The 20,536-nt window shown below is 39.1% G+C and overlaps 3 protein-coding genes across 3 annotated transcripts; all 3 read left to right on the plus strand.

Annotated features, from left to right (window-relative positions):
• Positions 1–210: 210 nt before the first annotated feature.
• On the plus strand, positions 211–2,764 carry LOC117983153 (serine protease inhibitor dipetalogastin-like). Its single transcript, XM_069499302.1, has 2 exons — positions 211–366; positions 1,157–2,764. The coding sequence occupies exons 1-2, from the start codon at positions 351–353 to the stop codon at positions 2,443–2,445; spliced, it is 1,305 nt and encodes a 434-aa protein (XP_069355403.1). The 5' UTR covers positions 211–350; the 3' UTR covers positions 2,446–2,764.
• A 5,552-nt stretch (positions 2,765–8,316) lies between these two features.
• On the plus strand, positions 8,317–16,246 carry LOC117983154 (agrin-like). Its single transcript, XM_034969633.2, has 4 exons — positions 8,317–8,461; positions 8,787–11,419; positions 12,048–12,114; positions 14,979–16,246. The coding sequence occupies exons 1-4, from the start codon at positions 8,446–8,448 to the stop codon at positions 16,121–16,123; spliced, it is 3,861 nt and encodes a 1,286-aa protein (XP_034825524.2). The 5' UTR covers positions 8,317–8,445; the 3' UTR covers positions 16,124–16,246.
• A 1,461-nt stretch (positions 16,247–17,707) lies between these two features.
• On the plus strand, positions 17,708–18,796 carry LOC117983155 (serine protease inhibitor dipetalogastin-like). Its single transcript, XM_034969634.2, has one exon. It carries the CDS (start codon positions 17,708–17,710, stop codon positions 18,794–18,796), a length of 1,089 nt encoding a protein of 362 aa, XP_034825525.2.
• Positions 18,797–20,536: the final 1,740 nt, after the last annotated feature.

Genomic DNA, 20,536 nt, shown 5'->3' on the forward strand with positions numbered 1-20,536 from the left:
TACTGGACGGATCGGGCTGAAATTTGGCATGCAGATAGCTATTATGACGTAGGCATCCGCTAAGAAAGGATTTTTGAAAATTCAACTCCTAAGGGGGTGAAATAGGGTTTTGAAATTTTGTAGTCCACGCGGACGAAGTCGCGAGCATAAGCTAGTTTCTTATACGATAGTACGGAACCCTTAGTGTGCGAGTCCGACTCGCACATGACCGATTTCTCTCGTCTGCATCTTCACTTTAGCTGTGGCTTTAGTTTTGCAAACAAAACGTACCTACTTGCTATATATTGAATTTATCATTTTACTTATTTTCAGTCGATAATATACTGAACGTTGTGTCATATGGCTGAGCAATGAAGATTCTAATAGGTAAAAAAGTTATCCTAATTAGCCTTTACTTTGAATATTGCTTCTTAGGCTGTATGATCACTTTCCACCAGGTCTGATTGCAGCCAAGCGCTAGCCTATAAATTAAAAAAAAATTGCATTGATATTTTAGTAATACAAAACCGTAGGAGATACAGGAAAACTGTCGTAGGGACTAATAGGTCTTTGTTTGTGAAAACCATATTGGCATAGGTAATTATTATTTGGTCAAGCGTGATTTGACCATAAAAGTAAAAATAGAATTGACAATTTTTTTAATGCTAGTCGACTCAATTGCACGTAAGGATCATTTCATTGTATGAAACAGAAAGCAAAAGAAAGCGTTAATTTGCATAGTTATAAAGCGTAAAGGCTTACAGCCCTTTCACACGGCGTCCAGTTTTTGCAGGATCCCGTTTTCTGCAGGATCCCGTTTTCTGCAGGATCCCGTTTGATGGCAAATGTGTTTATATGCTAGCGAGCTTCCCGCATGCGGGATGCTCGTGTGAACGCAAGCATACAAACACATTCGCCATCAAACGGGATCCTGCAGAAAACGGGATTCCTGTAAAAAACTGGACTGCCGTGTGAAAGGGCTGTTAAGATACGATAGTATTAATAAATAAGTAGAGTTTGAAGCATCTACCTTGAGAATTTGTGCTCTTTCACCACCACCAAAAACCGCAAAATTAATATAAAACTAATATAGGTATCAATGTGAAATATTAATTTAAACTATTTTTTAATAATATTATTACAGTACCTACTTCACAGATTTTTTATTCTTTTACAGCAACAGTAGTACTCATCGCTTCGTCTACGCATACAACTGCGACGTTCATACCAGCGCCTCCCTGTCCGTGTCCTAAAATCTACAGACCCGTTTGCGGCTCCGATAAAGTAACGTACGCTAATGAATGCATATTTAACTGTACCAGAGATTACTATAACAAAATTGGTAGAAAACCAATATGTCTTGATTATCAGGGACCATGTAGAGGGCCCTGTATTTGTACACAGGAGTATGCGCCGGTGTGTGGCAGTGACAATCAAACATACCCCAATCTATGTTATTTGAATTGCAAGAACAAGGAGCTCGAAAGTAAAAATCAAACTTTAATAACAGTAGCATACAAAGGCGTATGCATCGCTCCATGCGTCTGCACAAAAGAGTTCAACCCAGTATGCGGCAGTGATGGCAAAACTTATGGAAACATTTGTACATTCAATTGTGAAAACAAAAAAAGAGCCGCAAATGGCGAACAATGTCTTCAAATAATAAATTACGGAGAATGTCGCAAGTCTTGCATATGTCCACAAATTTACAAACCAGTTTGTGGTAGCGACGGAAAAACGTATTCAAACAAATGTGTGTTTGACTGTGAAAATAATAAAAGACCGGATAATGATAAATTGACATGTTCTGAAGGGAGATGCCAGGAGCTTTGTATCTGCAATTATATATACGCTCCAGTTTGCGGCAGTGACGGACAGACGTACAGCAACGAGTGCCAACTCAACTGCAAGAACAAAGAAAATCAACGTAACTGTGGCGAGATTATCAAAATTGTAAGTCAGGGAGTATGCCCTGAACCTGTCGTATGTCCCTTTATATACGAACCCGTGTGTGGTTCAAACAACGTTATTTATGCCAATGAATGTCTGCTCAGAGCTGCTAGCAAGGAAAACGTTAAGAAAAATCTTCCCCCAATCACAATTAAAAATAAAGGCTATTGTCCATCTGCCTGCACTTGTCCACTCTACTTTGTCTACCAGCCGGTATGTGGTAGCGACGGCAAAACATACTCCAGTCGGTGTGAGTTAGACTGTGAAAATAAAGAACGTAAAAGAAATGGCCAACCACCGCTCACGTCGACTCCAGGTGAATGTTCTGAAGGTTGTTTTTGCCCGCTAAATTACGACCCAGTATGTGGTAAAGATGGTAAAACTTATGGTAACTGTTGTGAACTCGATTGTACAAACAAAGAACGCAAACGTAAGAAACTACCACCTATTGGAGTTAAATATGTAGGCGAATGTCATACACCTCCTATAATATGTCGTGGCTGTCCTTTAGGGTAGTAAAAACGAGGGAAAATCAATACAAACAAATTGTAAGTTTGAAGAAAACTGAATTACAAATACACTGAAATACTAAGTGTGCGAAAACTTGAAGATGAATACAAAATATATCGAAAATACAAATTTGAGTTACTTTTCATTTAGGACGATCAGTGTTAAAATTGCTAAGCGAAAAAAATCTATTTTCTTGACAATTTTATAGCACACATTATATTTAAAATATATTTTATTTCAAGAGTGCTACATTACATTATAACTTATACGACATATGCCAAATATCATGTTTAGCATAGCAATAAACCAATGATTATCACCGAAACGACCGATGTCTGGGATAGTGATTGTCACAGAGTACATTGAATATAGGGTATAGAGTTAACACTCAGATTGATTGCATAGCGCCATCTAGCGATATGTGACATCCCTAAAGCCGAACAAATCGCGCTCCTCAGGATATTTCTTAAATAATATTATTCCCCAAAGTAATTTCCAAAAATCAAATATTAATTGATTTGACTTTTAGAAATTACTTTGGAGACAGTGGAATTTGAATTACTTTAGGCAAATAAAACAACAGTGTAGCGATTAGACAGTTTTTTATAATTTCTTTTATTAAATAGATTAAATGCCAACATTTTAATTATATCACCTTCGTCTTAATCTGAAACTTCAATTCAAAATAAGCATGGCACACTCGTCGGTTTCGATACACATAGTGAGGATCCAAAGATGTGTCTAGTCCAACAGCTCGAGTCCACGCAAGATACAGATCCATTTCTTTTTCAGGATTGAGAAATGAATATAGAATTGTACCATCTTTGCCTGAAAAAAAATTGTGAGAACTGACCACATACCGTTGCATAAATCAATGAGTATTACTACCAGCTTCTGTTTATGACTTTGTCTGCGAGGACTTTAGAATTAGTGCATACCGCATAATATACCATCTCTGTTGCTAATTAACCTAATCCAAATTGTTTCTTTAATTGTGATGTGGTAACAAACATCCAAAATTACATATTATCTAAATATATAAAAGGGAAAAGTGACTGACTGATCTATCAACGCACAGCTCAAACTACTGGACGGATCGGATTGAAATTTGGCATGCAGGTAGCTATTATGACGTAGGCAAAGGAAAATTCAACCCCTAAAGGGGTGAAAGAGGGGTTTGAAATTTGTGTAGTCCAAGAGGGGTTTGAAATTTGTGTACTCCACGCGGACGAAGTCGCGAGCATAAGCTAGTTTATAATATAAATAATGAAGAGCAACATTTAATGAAGCTTTTATTAGACCAAAGGTCAGATACAGAAGGAGACGTACTCAAGACAGCAAATATAGTGTGGAGCTACCTTACTATGAAGCCCTAACCACCAGTAGCTTAACCGATGGACTCAAGTTTTTAATATATCAAACGTTTCATAACACTGTTAAAACTCCTCTTTTCGTGAGGAAATCTGCATCAGTTTTTAGCATAGACACGAAGGCGACGAAGACTAATAATTAGTCTTTGCTTTAAATAATAATTTATAAGTTGATTACTTACGAGTTTTACCGTATCTCGGCACACAACAAAATAACCTCTCTCACAAGCAGCTATAGTCCAAATCGTTAGGCAGATCAGTGTCCAGGGGTTTGCGCGTAAGTCCAGTGAAAAAAACGAAGCCGTCGGAGTCCAGGGAGCAAGCAAAATCGTAAAATTTATCATAAAAACACAAACAGAACACATTCACGGATCACAAAAGGAAACAAAATCACAGAACACAGACTAATAACATCTGAAGTTCACCGAAGAAATAATTCTCCGAAGTAGCGCCATCTACTGCAAAGTGACGAACTATTTTTCACGAAGAAAAAAGATTTGTATGGGCTGTTAGGACACTGGTGATTGTCTTAATTTGTAAAAAAAATTATATAGAATAAAATAGAAATATTTTTTATCCGAATAAACTACCTACCTAATAATAGTACGCAATAGTTCGAGATGGCAATCGGGATATGAGGCGGGGGGACACACGTTACCCGTGTTATCCCGCACGGGGTTAGCGTGGGGGATGTGCGGGGCGTTCCCACCCCGAACTGCCTTTCCTACACTGTAACCTGAAAAGGCACATGTATAACCTTAAGCACCAGGGCTCGAACACCTGCAGCACACGAGTTGATATATAGACCAGAGGGGAAGCAGAAAGCTTCATACTAACGGCTGGCTGTAGGTTCACTCACTAATAGCGCAGCTCATGCACACCACGACGTGTCACGTACGCTCCTTTTGCCGCCGTTTGCCATCGAACTGGGCGCAAACGGAGCGGCCGTGACACGTCGTGGTGTGCGTGAGCTAGTGTGAAGTTTCCCCTCTGGTCTATAATATCTAGTCGTGTGCCTGCAGACTGTGCCATGAGTCTCCCAAGACTCAGATGCATATTATCTGCTTCTGCTCTGATGCACAAACGTAGCCTCCACTTAGGGAGACACGTCATTTATCCTGAGGATGTTACTTCAATTCCAGTCAAGAAAGTGCTGCTGTATTTGGCAGCCACAGGATTTGACAAGGAAGTGTGAAGTGGAGGCAAACACAATAGATCGGCGACGGTCTCAGTGATTCAGGGATATCAAGGACATGTATAGCCCCAAAGAAGAAGATGCCTTTCCTACCGAGAAGAACCAGCAAGAAACTCGGCGTTTGCACGGGGCCTCCCACTAATAAGACACAGTGCTTAGCACTGCGGCCGCCAGGGAGGTCGTCAAATCAAGAAATATCCGGTATTTGTTGTAGTGATCCTAGGTCGCTAGGATCAGCACAACGATTGTAGGAACTAGGAAGTAATAATTCGTATCTTCCTAATTCCATGCACATCACTACGCGTCGCACATGACGTCATTAGCCTTACCCATGATAATACTGAGTTTTGTTTATTTAACTTTCGTGGCATTGAGAGTAAGTAGTTCATAGGAATTATGTAAATAACTAGCTTATGCTCGCGACTTCGTCTGCATGGACTACACAAATTTCAAACACCTTAGGGGTTGAATTTTAAAAAATCCTTTCTTAGCGGATGCCTTCGTCATAATAGCTAGCATGCCAAATTTCAGCCCCGATCCGTCCAGTAGTTTGAGCTGTGCGTTGATAGATCAGTCAGTCAGTCATTCAGTCACCTTTTCCTTTTATACATTTAGATGACATTTAGTTACTTATCATAATGTCTCGTGCTACCTAGTAATTTCAGGAACCTCTACTAAACATTTTAATTAAGTTACTAGCTGATGCTCGCGACTTCGTCTACGTGGACTACATAAATTTCAAACCCATATTTTTGAAAATTAAATTTTTTTGAAATAAATAAATTCATTTCATTTCAACAATAATTATTGACAATACAAACAATGGTAAGTAGGTATACATCTAAATCCATACTATTATTATATATGCGAAAGTGTGTCTGTCTGTCTGTCTATCTGTCTGTCTGCTAGCACGGCCAAACAGTTTAACCGATTGTGATGAAATTTGGTGTACAGATAGCTTGCATACCGGGGAAGGACACAGGCTACTTTTTATTCCGGAAAATCAAAGAGTTCCGACGGGATTTAAAAAACTCTCAAACTTAAAAAAGAAGTCGCGGACATCATCTACTAATGTATAAAAGGAAAAGATGACTGACTGACTGACTGATTTATCAACGCACAGTTCAAACTACTGGACTGAGGACTAAACTGATCGGGCTGACATTTGGCATGCAGATAGATGCATGCTATTATGACGTAGACATCCGCTAAAAAGAATGGTTGAATATTCAACCCCTAAGCGGGTAAAATAGGGGTAAGCTAGTTTTTTTTTATTCAGATACAAGTTAGCCCTTGACTGCAATCTCACCTGATGGTAAGTGACGATGCAGTCTAAGGTGGGAGCGGGCTAATCTGGAAAGAGTATGGCAGTAAGTTATAAACATTCTTTCGAGACTTGAGTCATCATTAAGTTATTATTTACATAGTGATTCAATAAATAATAATTATTGTTTAGTTTTTACAGTAGAACAATAATTACAGTGAACTAAAAGCAACAAATAGCGGTCTTGAAAAATAGCGTACACCTGAACAAACTGTATATAATGTATACTTACTTAATATTAGGGTTCCGTAACTCAAAAGAAAAAACGGAACCCTTATAGGATCACTTTGTTGTCAGTCTGTCAAGAAACCTACGGGTTACTTCCCGTTGACCTAGAATCATGAAATTTGGCAGGTAGGTAGGTCTTAAAGCAGACATTCGGGGAAAAATCTGAAAACCGCGAATTTGTGGTTGCATCACAAAAAAAAATTAAATTGTGGTCATGAACTAATAATTAGTATTTTCAATTTTCTAAGTAAGATAACTATATCAAGTGGGGTATCATATGAAAGGTCTTTACCTGTGCATTCTAAAACTGATTTTATTTATTTTAATGCATCATAGTTTTTGAGTTATCATGCAAAATGTCTGTCTGACTGAATTACGGAACCCTCGTTACGCGAGCCTGACTCGCACTTGGCCGGTTTTTTTTATAATAGGTACCTATTGTGGTAAACATAATATATAACACACACGATAAAAGTTAAAGAAACAACAAAATAAAACATATCAGAAACACAAGAACAGCTGTTCGATAAGACAAATAGACGTTAAAACAATTTGGTATGTACACAGGAAAAAAGATTAAAAAGTTGTCTGTTATAATCATTACCCTTATTATAAATGCGAAAGTGTGTTGGTTTGTTGGTTTGTCCTTTAATCACGTCGCTACGGTGCAACGGATTAACGTGATTTTTTGCATGGTATGACAAAGTAGCCTAGATCACTCTCCAGGTCTTTACCTACATATAGGTAAAGATCTGGAGAGTGATCTAGGCTACTTTTTATCCTGGAAAATCAAAGAGTTCCTACAGGATTTTTAAAATGAGCTCGGTGGCTATCATTTATCGTTTTAGTTTAGTTTAATATTCTTTATTGTACACCAAAAAGAAAAGACACAAAAAGAAACATGTAAAAGAAGAACATACAATCAGCGGCCTTATCGCTGTGAAGCGATCTCTACCAGGCAACTAGGTTGAAGAGGATTTAAGGGCTAGTGAAACTGGGTTTAAGGTGTACGTAAGTTGTTAGGGAACATAAAGATAATAATTATAATATAAGTAATATGCATATTAATAGGCACAGAAATGCCTTAATAATAATATATAGATAAAGATATACACAGGTACATATATAATACATAATACATAATATATATACATATATTAATATATAATATAGTGATAGATGAATAATAAATATACAACAATAATATTATGAGTAATATTGATGTTTTAATTGTAGGATAATATATTTGAACTCTGAGTTAACGAATCACCCGGCCTAATGCAAAAAAGTAGCCTATGTCCTTCCCCGGGTTGCAAGCAGTGGCGTGCAGGTCATAGAGGCATAAATGCACTGCTTACCCCAGTTGAATAGCTCAATGCATATTTTTCATAATGACCTGCCAGTAAACAGGCTCTTACTTAACTAGTGCCTACCCTGGCTTCAAACTCTGTGTACGCCACTGGTGCAAGCTACCTCTGTATCAAATTTCGTCAAAATCGGTTGAACGGTTGAGCCGTGAAAAGCTAGCAGACAGAGAGACGGATATTGGAGGGGAAAACTGACGCTGGAAAAGCGTTCCATATCGACCATATTTTGCGGTTTGACGATGCAACGCAGACGAATTAAACTGTAAAATTAAATACAAAGACAAAGACACGTGAAAAACCTATATACCTATATAGGTACGAATATTTCATACAATATCAATGAAATGTATTTAATTATATAGCGTTCGCCGTTTGTCATTAATCATTATCAACAGTATTTTCTTTTGTTTGCGTCGGCTTTAGTTTTCACATTTTGCAAACAAAACTTGGTATATATTGAATTTTTTATATTATTTATGTTCAGTCGATAATACACCGCGCGTTGTGTCATATGGCTAAACAATGAAGATTCTAATAGGTAAAAAGTAATCCTAATTAGCCTTTAATTTCTTTTACATTATTAAATAATTTTTTTGTCAATAAAAATTAAAATCTAAATCTATAAAAGGATTGACTGACTGACTGATCTATCAACGCACGGCTCAAACTACTGGACGAATCGGGCTGTAATTTGGCATGCAGACAGCTATTATGACGTAGGCATCCGCTAAGAAAGGATTTTTGAAAATTCTATCACTAGGGGTTCAAAATTTGTGTAGTCCACGCGGACGAAGTCGCGAGCATAAGCTAGTTTTTAATATTATTACAGTACTTACTTCACATATTTTTTTATTGTTTTACAGGAACATTAGTGGTCATCGTGTGGTGTACATATAATATTTTTGCGTCTTCCGTAGCAGCGCCTTCCTGTGCGTGTCCCAGAATCTTTAGACCTGTTTGCGGCTCCGATAATGTTACCTACGCTAATGAATGCATATTTAACTGTACCAGAGACTACTATGACAAAATTGGTAGAAAACCGATATTTCTAGATTATCAGGGATCATGCAGAGAACCTTGTGTTTGTACAGAGGAGTATGCGCCGGTGTGTGGCAGTGATAATCAAACATACTCCAATCTATGTAATTTAAATTGCACGAACAGGGGGCTCGACAGTGACAATCAAATAACAGTAGCATACCAAGGCGTATGCATCGCCCCCTGTGTATGCACAAGAGAGTACGACCCAGTATGCGGCAGTGATGGTATAACTTATGGAAACAATTGTACGTTCAATTGTGAAAACAAAAAAAGAGCGGCAAATGACGAACAAATTCTCGAAATAAGCAATTACGGACCATGTCGTAAGCCTTGCATATGCCCACGAATTTACAAACCAGTTTGTGGTAGCGACGGAAAAACGTATTCAAGCAAATGTGTGTTCGACTGTGAAAATAATGGAAGACCAGAGAATGATAAATTAACAAGTTCTGTAGGTAGATGCCGGGAGCCTTGCATTTGCACTTTAATATACGCTCCAGTTTGCGGCAGTGACGGAAAGACGTATGGCAACGAGTGCCAACTCAACTGCAAGAACGAAGAGAATCGACGCCGACGTAATGGTGGCAAGGTTATCGAAATCGCAAGTCAAGGAGTATGCCCTGAACCCGTCGCGTGTCCTTTTATATACGCACCTGTGTGTGGTTCAAATAACGTCACGTATGCCAATGAATGTTTGCTCAAAGCTGCTAGCAAGGAAAACGTTAACAAGAAGCTTGATCCCATCACAATTAAAAGTCAAGGTGAATGTCCACCTGCTTGCACTTGTCCACAATACTTTGTCTACCAGCCGGTATGTGGTAGCGACTGTAATACATACATTAGTCAATGTGAGTTAGACTGTGAAAATAAAGCACGTGAAAGAAATGGCCAACCACCACTCACGTCGACTCCAGGTGAATGTTCTGAAGGTTGTTTTTGCCCGCTAAATTACGACCCAGTATGTGGTAAAGATAATAACACGTATGGTAACGATTGCCAACTCGGTTGTGTAAACAAAGAACGTATATGTAACGAACAACCACCTATTGAATTTAAATATTATGGCGAATGTCGTAAAGCTCCTGCACCAATATGTCCTATCATTTATAGCCCAGTGTGTGGTTCCGATAACATTACATATTCAAATGAATGTTTTCTGAATGCTTCCAGCCAAGAAAACATTAAAAGGGGCCTTGATGCAATTACGGTTAGAAGCCAAGGTGAATGCTCTGAAAGTTGCTTCTGTCCAGACATGTATCAGCCCGTATGCGGTAGTGATAAAAGAACATACCCAAGTTTGTGTAACTTGGGATGTACAAACAGAGATAGAAAAAGACGAGGCGAATCTTTCATTGAGAGAAAAAGCGACGGAGAGTGCCCTGAAGTGTGTAATTGTCCCATGGTAATTAGCCTGGTTTGCGGAAGTGATAACGAAACCTATGCAAACGAATGTGTGTTGGGCTGTGTAAGTAGGAAACTTGAGCGAAACGGAGAAACTCCTATTACAGTTGTTAGTAATGGAGAATGCGAGGTGCCTTGTTCCTGCCCAGATGTATATAAACCAGTTTGTGGAAGCGATAACAACACATATTCCAACGATTGTGAACTTGGATGTGAAAGCGGTAGAAGGGCGAGATCCGGGATGGAGCCACTTGTTCAAGCCAGTGAAGGGGAGTGTAATGTTAGCGAAATTTGTTATCTGATTATTGCTCCAGTATGCGGCACTGATAATATAACCTATACCAACGATTGTTTCCTCAACATCGCCAGCCAAAATAGTGTTAGAAATGGTGGTGATCCGATCAGTATCCAGAGCGAAGGTGAATGCCCCGATGAGTCGTGTGTGTGCCCAGCGATGTATCAACCGGTCTGTGATGATGATGGCAATATATACTCTAGTAATTGTATCGTAGGATGCCTTAATAGAGAGCGGATCAGAAATGGTCTAGATCCTATTGAGGCGACAGAGCGTGCATGCTCTGACACGTGCAACTGCGCTCCAGATGTGTACCAACCAATTTGCGGAAGCGATGGCAACACCTATCCTAACATATGCGAATTTCATTACGAAAACGAAAATCGATGTAAGAATGGACTACCTCCGTTAAATATAACTAATAATGGCGAGTGTATCGCACCATGTGTGTGCGATTTCATATATTTACCAGTTTGTGGTACAGACGGTATAACATATCCTAATAAATGCAGTCTTATCTGCGTCAATGAAGAAAATGAAAGGAACGGACTCTCAGACAATATATGCAAAGCCTATGACGGAGAGTGCCTTGAGCCCCCCGCTGACTGTTTTTGCGCAGCTATTGACGAACCAATATGCGGTAACGATGGCATAACTTACCCCAACAAATGCACATTAGGTTGCAAAAATAAAGAATACAAGAAAACTAAGAAACAAGTTAGAATTAAACATAAGGGTGAATGCGAAATAACTTGCTATTAAAGTTAAATTTCTACTGTTTGTACTTTGTACAATAATTTTATGTCACGGTTTCATTGTTATAAATTATTTTTATGTATTTATTTTTGGTTGACATATTTTAATAAAGCTTAGGTACTTCATTAATTCTTTCTTCATTACCTTTTTTTACCTTTTCACCTTTTTAAGTAGCAGAGACGAGAGTCAAAAACCAATAGACTAAAATGCCTTCGCTGTTTTATAAAAGCTGAAAATTTCTCTGCGCATTGTCCTTAACACAGGCAGTCCGAACGATTAGCGACTATGAAGTTTGGATCATGTTGGCTTTGGCCTTCTCTTTCTTAAGTTAAGTCTTTTGTTAAAGTATTTATTAAAATTTAAGGGTGTGCAGGCAATGTATGACGTGATTTCTAATACTATTCTAAAGAAAATATTTAAAAAAATTAGACTCTAGGTGAGTATAAGATCGACTGCAGCTGTGGTAGATCTTACATTGGTCAAACTAGGAGACCCATAGCAACTCGGGTATCGGAACATATTAAAGAGGTCAAAAACAACGACCCTCAGAATTCTGCGATTGCGGAGCACATTTTACAGCCAGGCACAAAACATTGGATTGGACTCCACAATCCCCGAATTCTCTCCACAGACCGCCAGTATATTACCAAGACTAGTGCGCGAAGCGATTGAAATTCGCAAACACCAGAATTTCAATCGTGAGGATGGCTTTAAAGTAGCAACCATATTATGGAATCCAGTGGTAGAATTGCGCAAACCAGGACAGCATCGTACGACATCTTTAATAGTGACGGTGTGAGTATATTATAGGTACCCGTTATGAAAATAAAATAAAATAAAATATAATAATTTTTTTTACAATTAATTGCATGCAACATTCTTATCGGTTTATAATGTTACTAGCAGTTGCCCGCAACTTCGTCCGCGTAACATCTCTGGTTTCTCATGACATCTGAAATTTTCCCGTTGCAAAATGCCTCATTTACCGACTCACTCAGTCTCACCTTAAAACTTTTCCCCCCTATTTTACCACCCTTAATTTTCCCTTAAGGGGGATTTCCCAAATTGACTTATACAGTTTTTTATTATTTAAAGTTAATAACCTAAATGTTGATTTTCATGTCTCTAACTTCAAAAACATAGGACTTTCGTACAACCTTCAACCCCCCTTTCCCACCCTTAGGGGGCAATTTTTCAAAACTGTTTTAGCTGACACCTACGTCCCAGAAAAAACCTACATTCCTCAAGTTTGTAGACTTCATAGTTCCTGACATTTCGTGATTAGTCAGTGAGTGGTATTTTGCTTTTATATAATATTTATATAGATATTTACCCGTTATCTACAAAATAATAAGACCTACTTGTATTGATGAACTCTTAATATTGCTAAAATTAATTGAAAGCATAATTTAGGTAATCACCATATTCAAGTAGTGTTTACAATCGCTTATTTAACCTACATTTTAATTAATTACACGTACATATCGTTGAATAAATAACCTCGAATGAGAGTATCTAATGAAACAACATCTTAATTGTAGAATTAAATTAATAAAGTTAAATTATAAGCTACCTACAGATGTAAAAATTGCAAACAATATTATAATCAAACTAATAAACTGTTGTACAGTATACTCATTCCTATTAGTTTAGTCGGCTCAACGACAAAGACAATGCTCTACAAAACTGCTATCTCTTTCTAAAGGTCGATGTCTATTATTTTCTGCCGCGTACTGTAATCATAGATCATCATGGGGTAGGATAAGACCGCTAAAACACTGCAACGCCGTGGCGACATCCCCAGCTAGGTACGTATACAATCAATTCGTATTGAAATATATTAGTCCAGCAGCCGCCAAGGGATTTTTTTTCTGATTAATATAATAACAGGCTGGATTTTCGTGAGTAGATTCCATTTGCCAAGACTCCCAAGTTTTGCCCTGTGAAAATTCTGAAATAGAGGTTTAAACTCTGGCCAGACCATTCCTCATTCTGAGAGGAGACAACGAACGGCTTGATGATAATGAATATCAGTTGGCTATTCAATGTACAAAATGGTTCCTGCTAATCAACTGACTTTTTGCATAATCTTCTTTATGTATCCCTCCACGTGTTGAATAAGTGTATTGTTAATAAGGTTATAATAATTAAGCGTTCGTTCACCTTTTGAATAAAAAACTGTTTGCTTTTTATCATAACCCCTTCAGCCCACTTATCAAGGTACCCTACATTTTTAATTTATTTCAAACATTTTCCATAAACTTGTCTTTTAGCCTGAATATGCTTCTCTACATCGTATAAAACATTGTCGCTTCCTGCCGTCTGTGCGCTTCAACCTTTTAAAAACTATACAACGCATCGAAATAAAATGCTCAAGAAATGAAATAAGTGCTTCAAATGTTGCCCAAAAAATATCAGCAAAAAAGCTTGTTTCAGATTACTCAAATTTTTAGACTTATTGCTTAGCTCCTAAGATTTATCTATAATATAAAAATGAATCACTAAATGTGTTGGTCATCGCAAATCTCGAGAACAGCTGAACCGATTTCGCTAATTTTTTTTTATAATAATATTTCTTGAAGTACGAGGATGGTTCTTACGGAGAGAAAAATTTAAAAAATTTGAATCGACTGTTAAGCGGAACGAAGTTCGCCAGGGCAGCTAGTTTCAGAATAAATATGTTTGTTGTCATTTGAATAATTCGAAGTGCATTGCGTAATCGCCGTAAGGCTGTGATTCTACAAAATTATGAAAATCTTATTAATCAGGATCCACATCCTCATACAAGCCTTGTGGTAAAGTACTACACTATGCTTTCTCTTTAGAAATCATACTAATTTTGATGTTTTCGACACTCTTGAGCTAGGTCATAACTTTGAAAATAATTACAGCTAAATTTTCTACACACATGCCAACATAATAAAATTATTACTTATCAATACTTATAATATCTACAATATGTGTTATTGAAAAACTAGTTTGACGAATTGGTAATTTTGATCGCCTAATTACTGAATAATTCAGAGATATTAGTACTTTTGGTATAAAATAAGCTGCTCAATTACGAAAACAGTACTTGCCAGCGACGAAGTAAGTCGTTGTAAAAATGCAGATACTTAATATAGGTAAGAGCATAATAAGTATTTTTTTTAATGGTAACGAATTGGAACGCCCTTCTCGCATCTTTTCCTGACACTTCTTCTAGGCAAACGCACCCCAACCTAGATCTCATCACTGCTTTCCGTAAGGCACGATTATCTTCAAGCAAGTCTGTCTTGTACCCATATTATAAATGTGAAAGTGTGTTTGTTTGTTGGTTTGTCCTTCAATCACGTCACAATAGTGCAACGGATCGACGTGGATTTTTGCATGGGTATAGTTTAAGACCTGGAGAGTGACATAAGTAACAATACTTTTTATCCCGAGAAATCAAAGAGTTCCCATGGAATTTTTAAAGATCTATATCCACGCGTACGAAGTCGCAGACATCAGCAAGTAAAAAATAAGCACTATTTTTGAGTCAATTATTTCTTAAACTCACTTGGTTTTGTTACGATTACAGGAACACTTGCTGCAATATCATTATTCCAAGTTGCACAGATAAGATGCTACGATTTCATGGTGAAGCAACCAGTTATCCAGCCGTTCGTGTGTCCCTGTGAGTACAAATTCGATCCCGTCTGCGGCTCCGACGGGGTGACATACACCAACCAATGTTTGCTCGATTGCTACAGCAGCAATGGTGAGATGAAGGGCAAACCGCCAGTCACCGAGTGTACTGACGGTGTCACATGCAGCGATTGTGTTTGCCAATCGATATACCTCCCGGTATGCAGCATGAGCGGCCAGACATACCCTAACGAGTGCGAGTTGTCATGTGAAAACCACAGACGCGCGCAAGAAAAAAGATCTCTCGAATACCTCGCGTACAGAGCCGCTTGCCTCGGTCCTCCCTGCGACTGCTCGACCACCGCATCCCCCGTGTGCGGCTCCGATAACGTCCAGTACAGAAACCTTTGCGAACTCAACTGCGCTAACGGCAACTCCAAAACTCCAATCAAATTCAATAACGTAGGAGCCTGTCTTGATGCATGCCAGTGTCCCGATATGAAGGACCCCGTTTGCGGAAGCAATGGCATCGAGTACGATAACCTCTGCGAAATCGCATGCCAGAATAGAAAGCAGAATTGCTCTTTAAGTGGCCCAGTCATGCCTGCACCTACGAAAACATGTAAACCGTGTACATGCCCCCCGGAGCACAACCCCGTGTGTGGAAGTGACCGAACTTATGGGGATCTAGAGGCGAGGACTTTCTCGAGTCCATGCGAGCTCAACTGCGAGGCTAAAAGAACTAACAACCCGGATTTAATGGTCATAGGTTTCGGTGAATGTCCGTCGTGTTTCTGCACGAGACAGTACTTGCCGGTTTGTGGCACTGATTGTAAAACTTATTCAAACGTGTGCGAGCTGAGATGCGCTAACAACCGTCGGCCGAAGGATGACCCGGCCATCAGCATGTTCCACCCTGGTCCGTGCGAGGTGGAGGACTGCGATTGCAGCCACTGCGAGACGGAGTACATGCCGGTGTGCGGCAGCGACGGCGTCACCTACTGGAACATGAGCTGGTTGAACTGCAACAGTGACTGCAGCAAGAAGCGGAGTGGTCAACAAATACTCCTGGCTAAAAGAGGTTCATGTTCTCTCTGATTCAATTTATACGAGTCCTATTGTGATGTTAGATGATAAAAGTCAATTGCAATTATTATTGTACTTTCTCAGAAAATATTGACGTTTTATTAAATAAATATTTATGTTTTTGTTCCTGTTCTACTGAACGAATTTGAACACAACCTGGCGTATAAATAGCTTATACTCTCGGTCAACATAAATATAATAGGAATCTTTACTAGGTTTATCATACCATATACATATGCTATAAATGGTGAATTGATATTGTAGATACCAAATACAGACTATTCATTGCATTTCAAGACCCAACTCCTCAAAAATGATGCAGCAGGGAAAGATTTTTTAGTTTGTTATTTTGAAATAAAGGAATAAGAACAAAGATCACGTAGATATACGTAGATAATACAACTTAAATACAAAAGAAAACTAGATACATGTAGAAAAAACTTGTCACAAAAAATTTATATTTACAAAAAATATACGGCGTCCGAATGGTCATTTATGGGCATTGTGCCCAATACACTGGCACTATTACCTCGCTGAACGGCGAGGCTCAACCGTTGAGCGAAATAAGCACCAGCTCTTGGGTCACCAGACGCGTGGATCAGCTTTTAGGACACGACGTTTATAAAAGCTTTCGTGTCCGATGACCATGAGCCCAGAGTCTCAAACGCAAGCGCCGCGAATACGTCATAGTCCTTACTAATGACTGAGTATTTACGGCGCTTAAGCTCTTGAGCTGACTCGGCTGCTGCAGCCGCTTTTTGGCACGTGCCGGGTAAATGGGACGCTGCCAACGTGTCGACGCAGGTCGCATCCCACACCAGCGCACGCCCCATCGACCATGGTACTGTAGTCATCCCCTGGCCTCTTGCCGTCATCCCTGAACAAGCCGGAAGGTTCGAGCTGAGCTGGGATGGAGGCAGTGGCCAGAGCGCGACGGACTATATCATTATAAGCACCAGGTCATAATTCGATTTTGATTGATCAGCGTCAAAACCAGAAAAAGATGTGGGTCTTTTCTTGCAGTTATTTTTCAGTCAGTTGGAGAAAGTAATATAAACGTCACCGTTCGATGATAAACATGCAAACATCTCCACTAAATGCGTTGTTGAAAAACTTGTTTAACATATTATTATCGATAATTTATTTTGCCTAATTACTGAATAAATTGCTATATTATATATTTTAAGTATAAATTAAACTGCTCGCTTGCAAAAACAGTAGGTACCTACTTCGTACCTGCGAAGTTTGCCGTTAACAAAATGCAGTTACTAAATATAGGTAAGAAAACTTATTATATTAAATTACACTTTTCGTTTTTTACATATAAGAAATTATACGAATTATTCTTCAAAATGTATAAAGCACAATATTATGTAAATTGGTATATTTCTCATTGTAAGACAATAATGCCTAATTGTTTTCAATTAGGCATTATTACCTTTAAGCATTTAAGCCAATCTTGGACCTACCTAATAACGAATAAGTACAATTTTTGAGTGAATTTATTTCTTAAACTCACTTGGTTTTGTTACGATTACAGGAACACTTGCTGCAATATCATTATTCCAAGTTGCACAGATAAGATGCTACGATTTCATGGTGAAGCAACCAGTTATCCAGCCGTTCGTGTGTCCCTGTGAGTACAACTACGAGCCCGTCTGCGGCTCCGACGGGGTGACATACACCAACCAATGTTTGCTCGAATGCTACAGCAACAACGGTGTGAAGAAGGGCAAACCGCCAGTCACCGAGTGTACTGACGGTGTCACATGCAGCGATTGTGTTTGCCAATCGATATACCTCCCGGTATGCAGCATGAGCGGTCAAACATACCCTAACGAGTGCGAGTTGTCATGTGAAAACCACAGACGCGCGCAGGAAAAAAGATCTCTCGAATACCTCGCGTACAGAGCCGCTTGCCTCGGTCCTCCCTGCGACTGCTCGACCACCGCATCCCCCGTGTGCGGCTCCGATAACGTCCAGTACAGAAACCTTTGCGAACTCAACTGCGCTAACGGGAATGCCAAAACTAAAGGTCTACGTCCGATCGTGTTTAAAAACGTAGGAGCCTGTCTAGATGCGTGTCAATGTCCCGATCTAAAGAATTATATTTGCGCAAACGACGGTATCCAGTATGATAACCTCTGCGAAATCGCGTGTCAGAATAGAAAACAGACCTGCTCTTTGAGTGGTCCGATAGTGCCGACCCCGACGAAAATATGTATACCGTGTATGTGCCCATTAGTATACAACCCCGTGTGTGCGACTGATGGGGAACTAGAGCCGAGGACTTTCCCTAATCCGTGTGAGCTTCATTGTGAAGCTGAACGCACTAACAACCCTTCCTTAAGCATTATAGCTTTCGGTTTTTGCTCGTCGTGCTTCTGCACGGAACAGTACCTGCCGGTTTGTGGCACGGATTGTAAAACTTATTCTAACGAATGTGAGCTGAGATGCGCTAACAATCGTCGGCCGAAGGGTGACTTTATAAGTGTTTTCCATTATGGTCCGTGCGAGGTGGAGGACTGCGATTGCAGCCACTGCGAGACGCAGTACATGCCGGTGTGCGGCAGCGACGGCGTCACCTACTGGAACATGAGCTGGTTGAACTGCAACAGCGACTGCAGCAAGAAGCGGAGTGGTCAACAAATATTCCTGGCTAAAAGAGGTTCATGTTCCCTCTGATTCAATACATACAAATCCTATATTCAAATTAGAAGTTAATCAATTAATAATTTAAACTAAAACTAAAACCTTAAAAAATATAATTTTATAATTAAAATATATTATTAAAAGGAGTCCCTTTAGGCAAGGTTCCGAAGATACTGGCAGCGTTCCCCCTTTGAATAGCTAGGCTAATTCTTTGTCCAAGGTAGCTGCCAGCTCTTCGGTCTCCTGTGATGTCGACTAACCTTTTTGCTATTTCCTTAAAAAGACTTATAGCGCTAGGACCCCACGGACCAAGGGTCTCGACACCGAATGGGACAAATTCATATTCGGAGCCTAGACCCCTGTATTTGCATGTTTTGGCTTTTTCAGCCGCTTCACATGCCGCACCAGCTCTGTTGTTGGTTCCATGTAGATGGGAAGGGGCCAGCGTGTCTGAACAGGTTGCATCCCATACCAGCACCCGGCCCACCTTCCATGGAATCAAACTCATACCGTCCGGTCTCTTGCCATCGTCTCTTGCAATACCAGTCGGCTCAAGTAGACTTGGCACGTTGACGGTGGCAAGGGACCGGCGTATGATATCGTTAAGTGCGGCATGTCTCGAGAAGCGGCCTGCACTTTTTTGGCATGACAGTCCGTGATCTCCTAGCTTGTCGACATCACAAATCCTATTGTAATGTTAGATGATAAAAGTCAATTGCAATTATTGTACTTCCTCGGACAATAGTGACAATAGAGTAAACAAATAAGAAAATGTTATTTTGTAATCTATATCTTCTATACATTTAGACATCTATACATCTATCTATATCTATACAATCTATACATCTATATATCTATATATCTATATATCTATATATCTATACATCTATATCTATACATCTATACATACAATATTATAAAGAGGTAATTTTAGCGTTTAAACTACCGTGAGTGATTTCCATTATAAATAATATCTGTCCCGGCTGTACTCACGTGTGTAGTCGACGTTAGCCCGACTAGTTTCGAACCCATACGGGGTCCTTTTTCAAGGGAGTACGTCCGCGCCCGCGCCGCGGTTTTGACTCAAAAAAGGACCCCGTATGGGTTCGAAACTAGTCGGGCTAACGTCGACTACACACGTGAGTAAGCCGGGACAGATAGTATTTATAATAAAGAGGTAATGTCGTTAAGTTTTTTTTGTAGGGGGTAATTTTGGGAACTACTGAACCGATTTTAGAAATTCTTTTACCAGTAGAAAGTTACATTATTCCTGAGTGACATAGGCTATATTTTATTTTCAAAAAAATTAGAGATCCCTTCTGAAATTGCAATAAAGTGAAAAAGTCGTCTCATCAGTGAGCTTCCGTGGCGTGCGCTGCCTAAATAGTCAAAGTTACACGAAAACAATGTTTGGTGGAATTGTTTCTCTTAAACAATTCTAAAAAAAAGTCCACGATAGCAATGAATTCATTAAACGAAAATACGATCAAATGTACTCCACCAACAGCGGGGTAGTTTCCCTCTGTTAAATTATTATTCTGTTATTTTATTGTTGTTTCTGTTATTTTACTTTTTCTTGTTTTAGTTAATTTATTTTTTGTTTCAATTTTTATAAAAAAAATTAATATGATTGTAATGAGTAAATACATTATTGTAGTAACGACAGACATTAAATGAATTAATCTGTAATTAACAAGCAACCCAATATTAATGCATAATGGTAACACCACGCTAACACAGTGCACTGTGGAGGGTCTCAGGTCTCTGGGGGCA

Source organism: Maniola hyperantus, chromosome 6 (assembly GCF_902806685.2).
Source record: "Maniola hyperantus chromosome 6, iAphHyp1.2, whole genome shotgun sequence".
NCBI classification, from domain to species: domain Eukaryota; kingdom Metazoa; phylum Arthropoda; class Insecta; order Lepidoptera; family Nymphalidae; genus Maniola; species Maniola hyperantus.

Coding starts and splice junctions, on each gene's coding strand:
- LOC117983155 (XM_034969634.2), top strand. CDS start 17,708: ATGGTGAAGCAACCAGTTATCCAGCCGTTCGTGTGTCCCTGTGAGTAC.
- LOC117983154 (XM_034969633.2), top strand. Junction 11,420..12,047: donor AATGCGAAATAACTTGCTAT/TAAAGTTAAATT, acceptor TTCTCTCCACAG/ACCGCCAGTATATTACCAAG. Junction 12,115..14,978: donor CAAACACCAGAATTTCAATC/GTGAGGATGGCT, acceptor TTACGATTACAG/GAACACTTGCTGCAATATCA.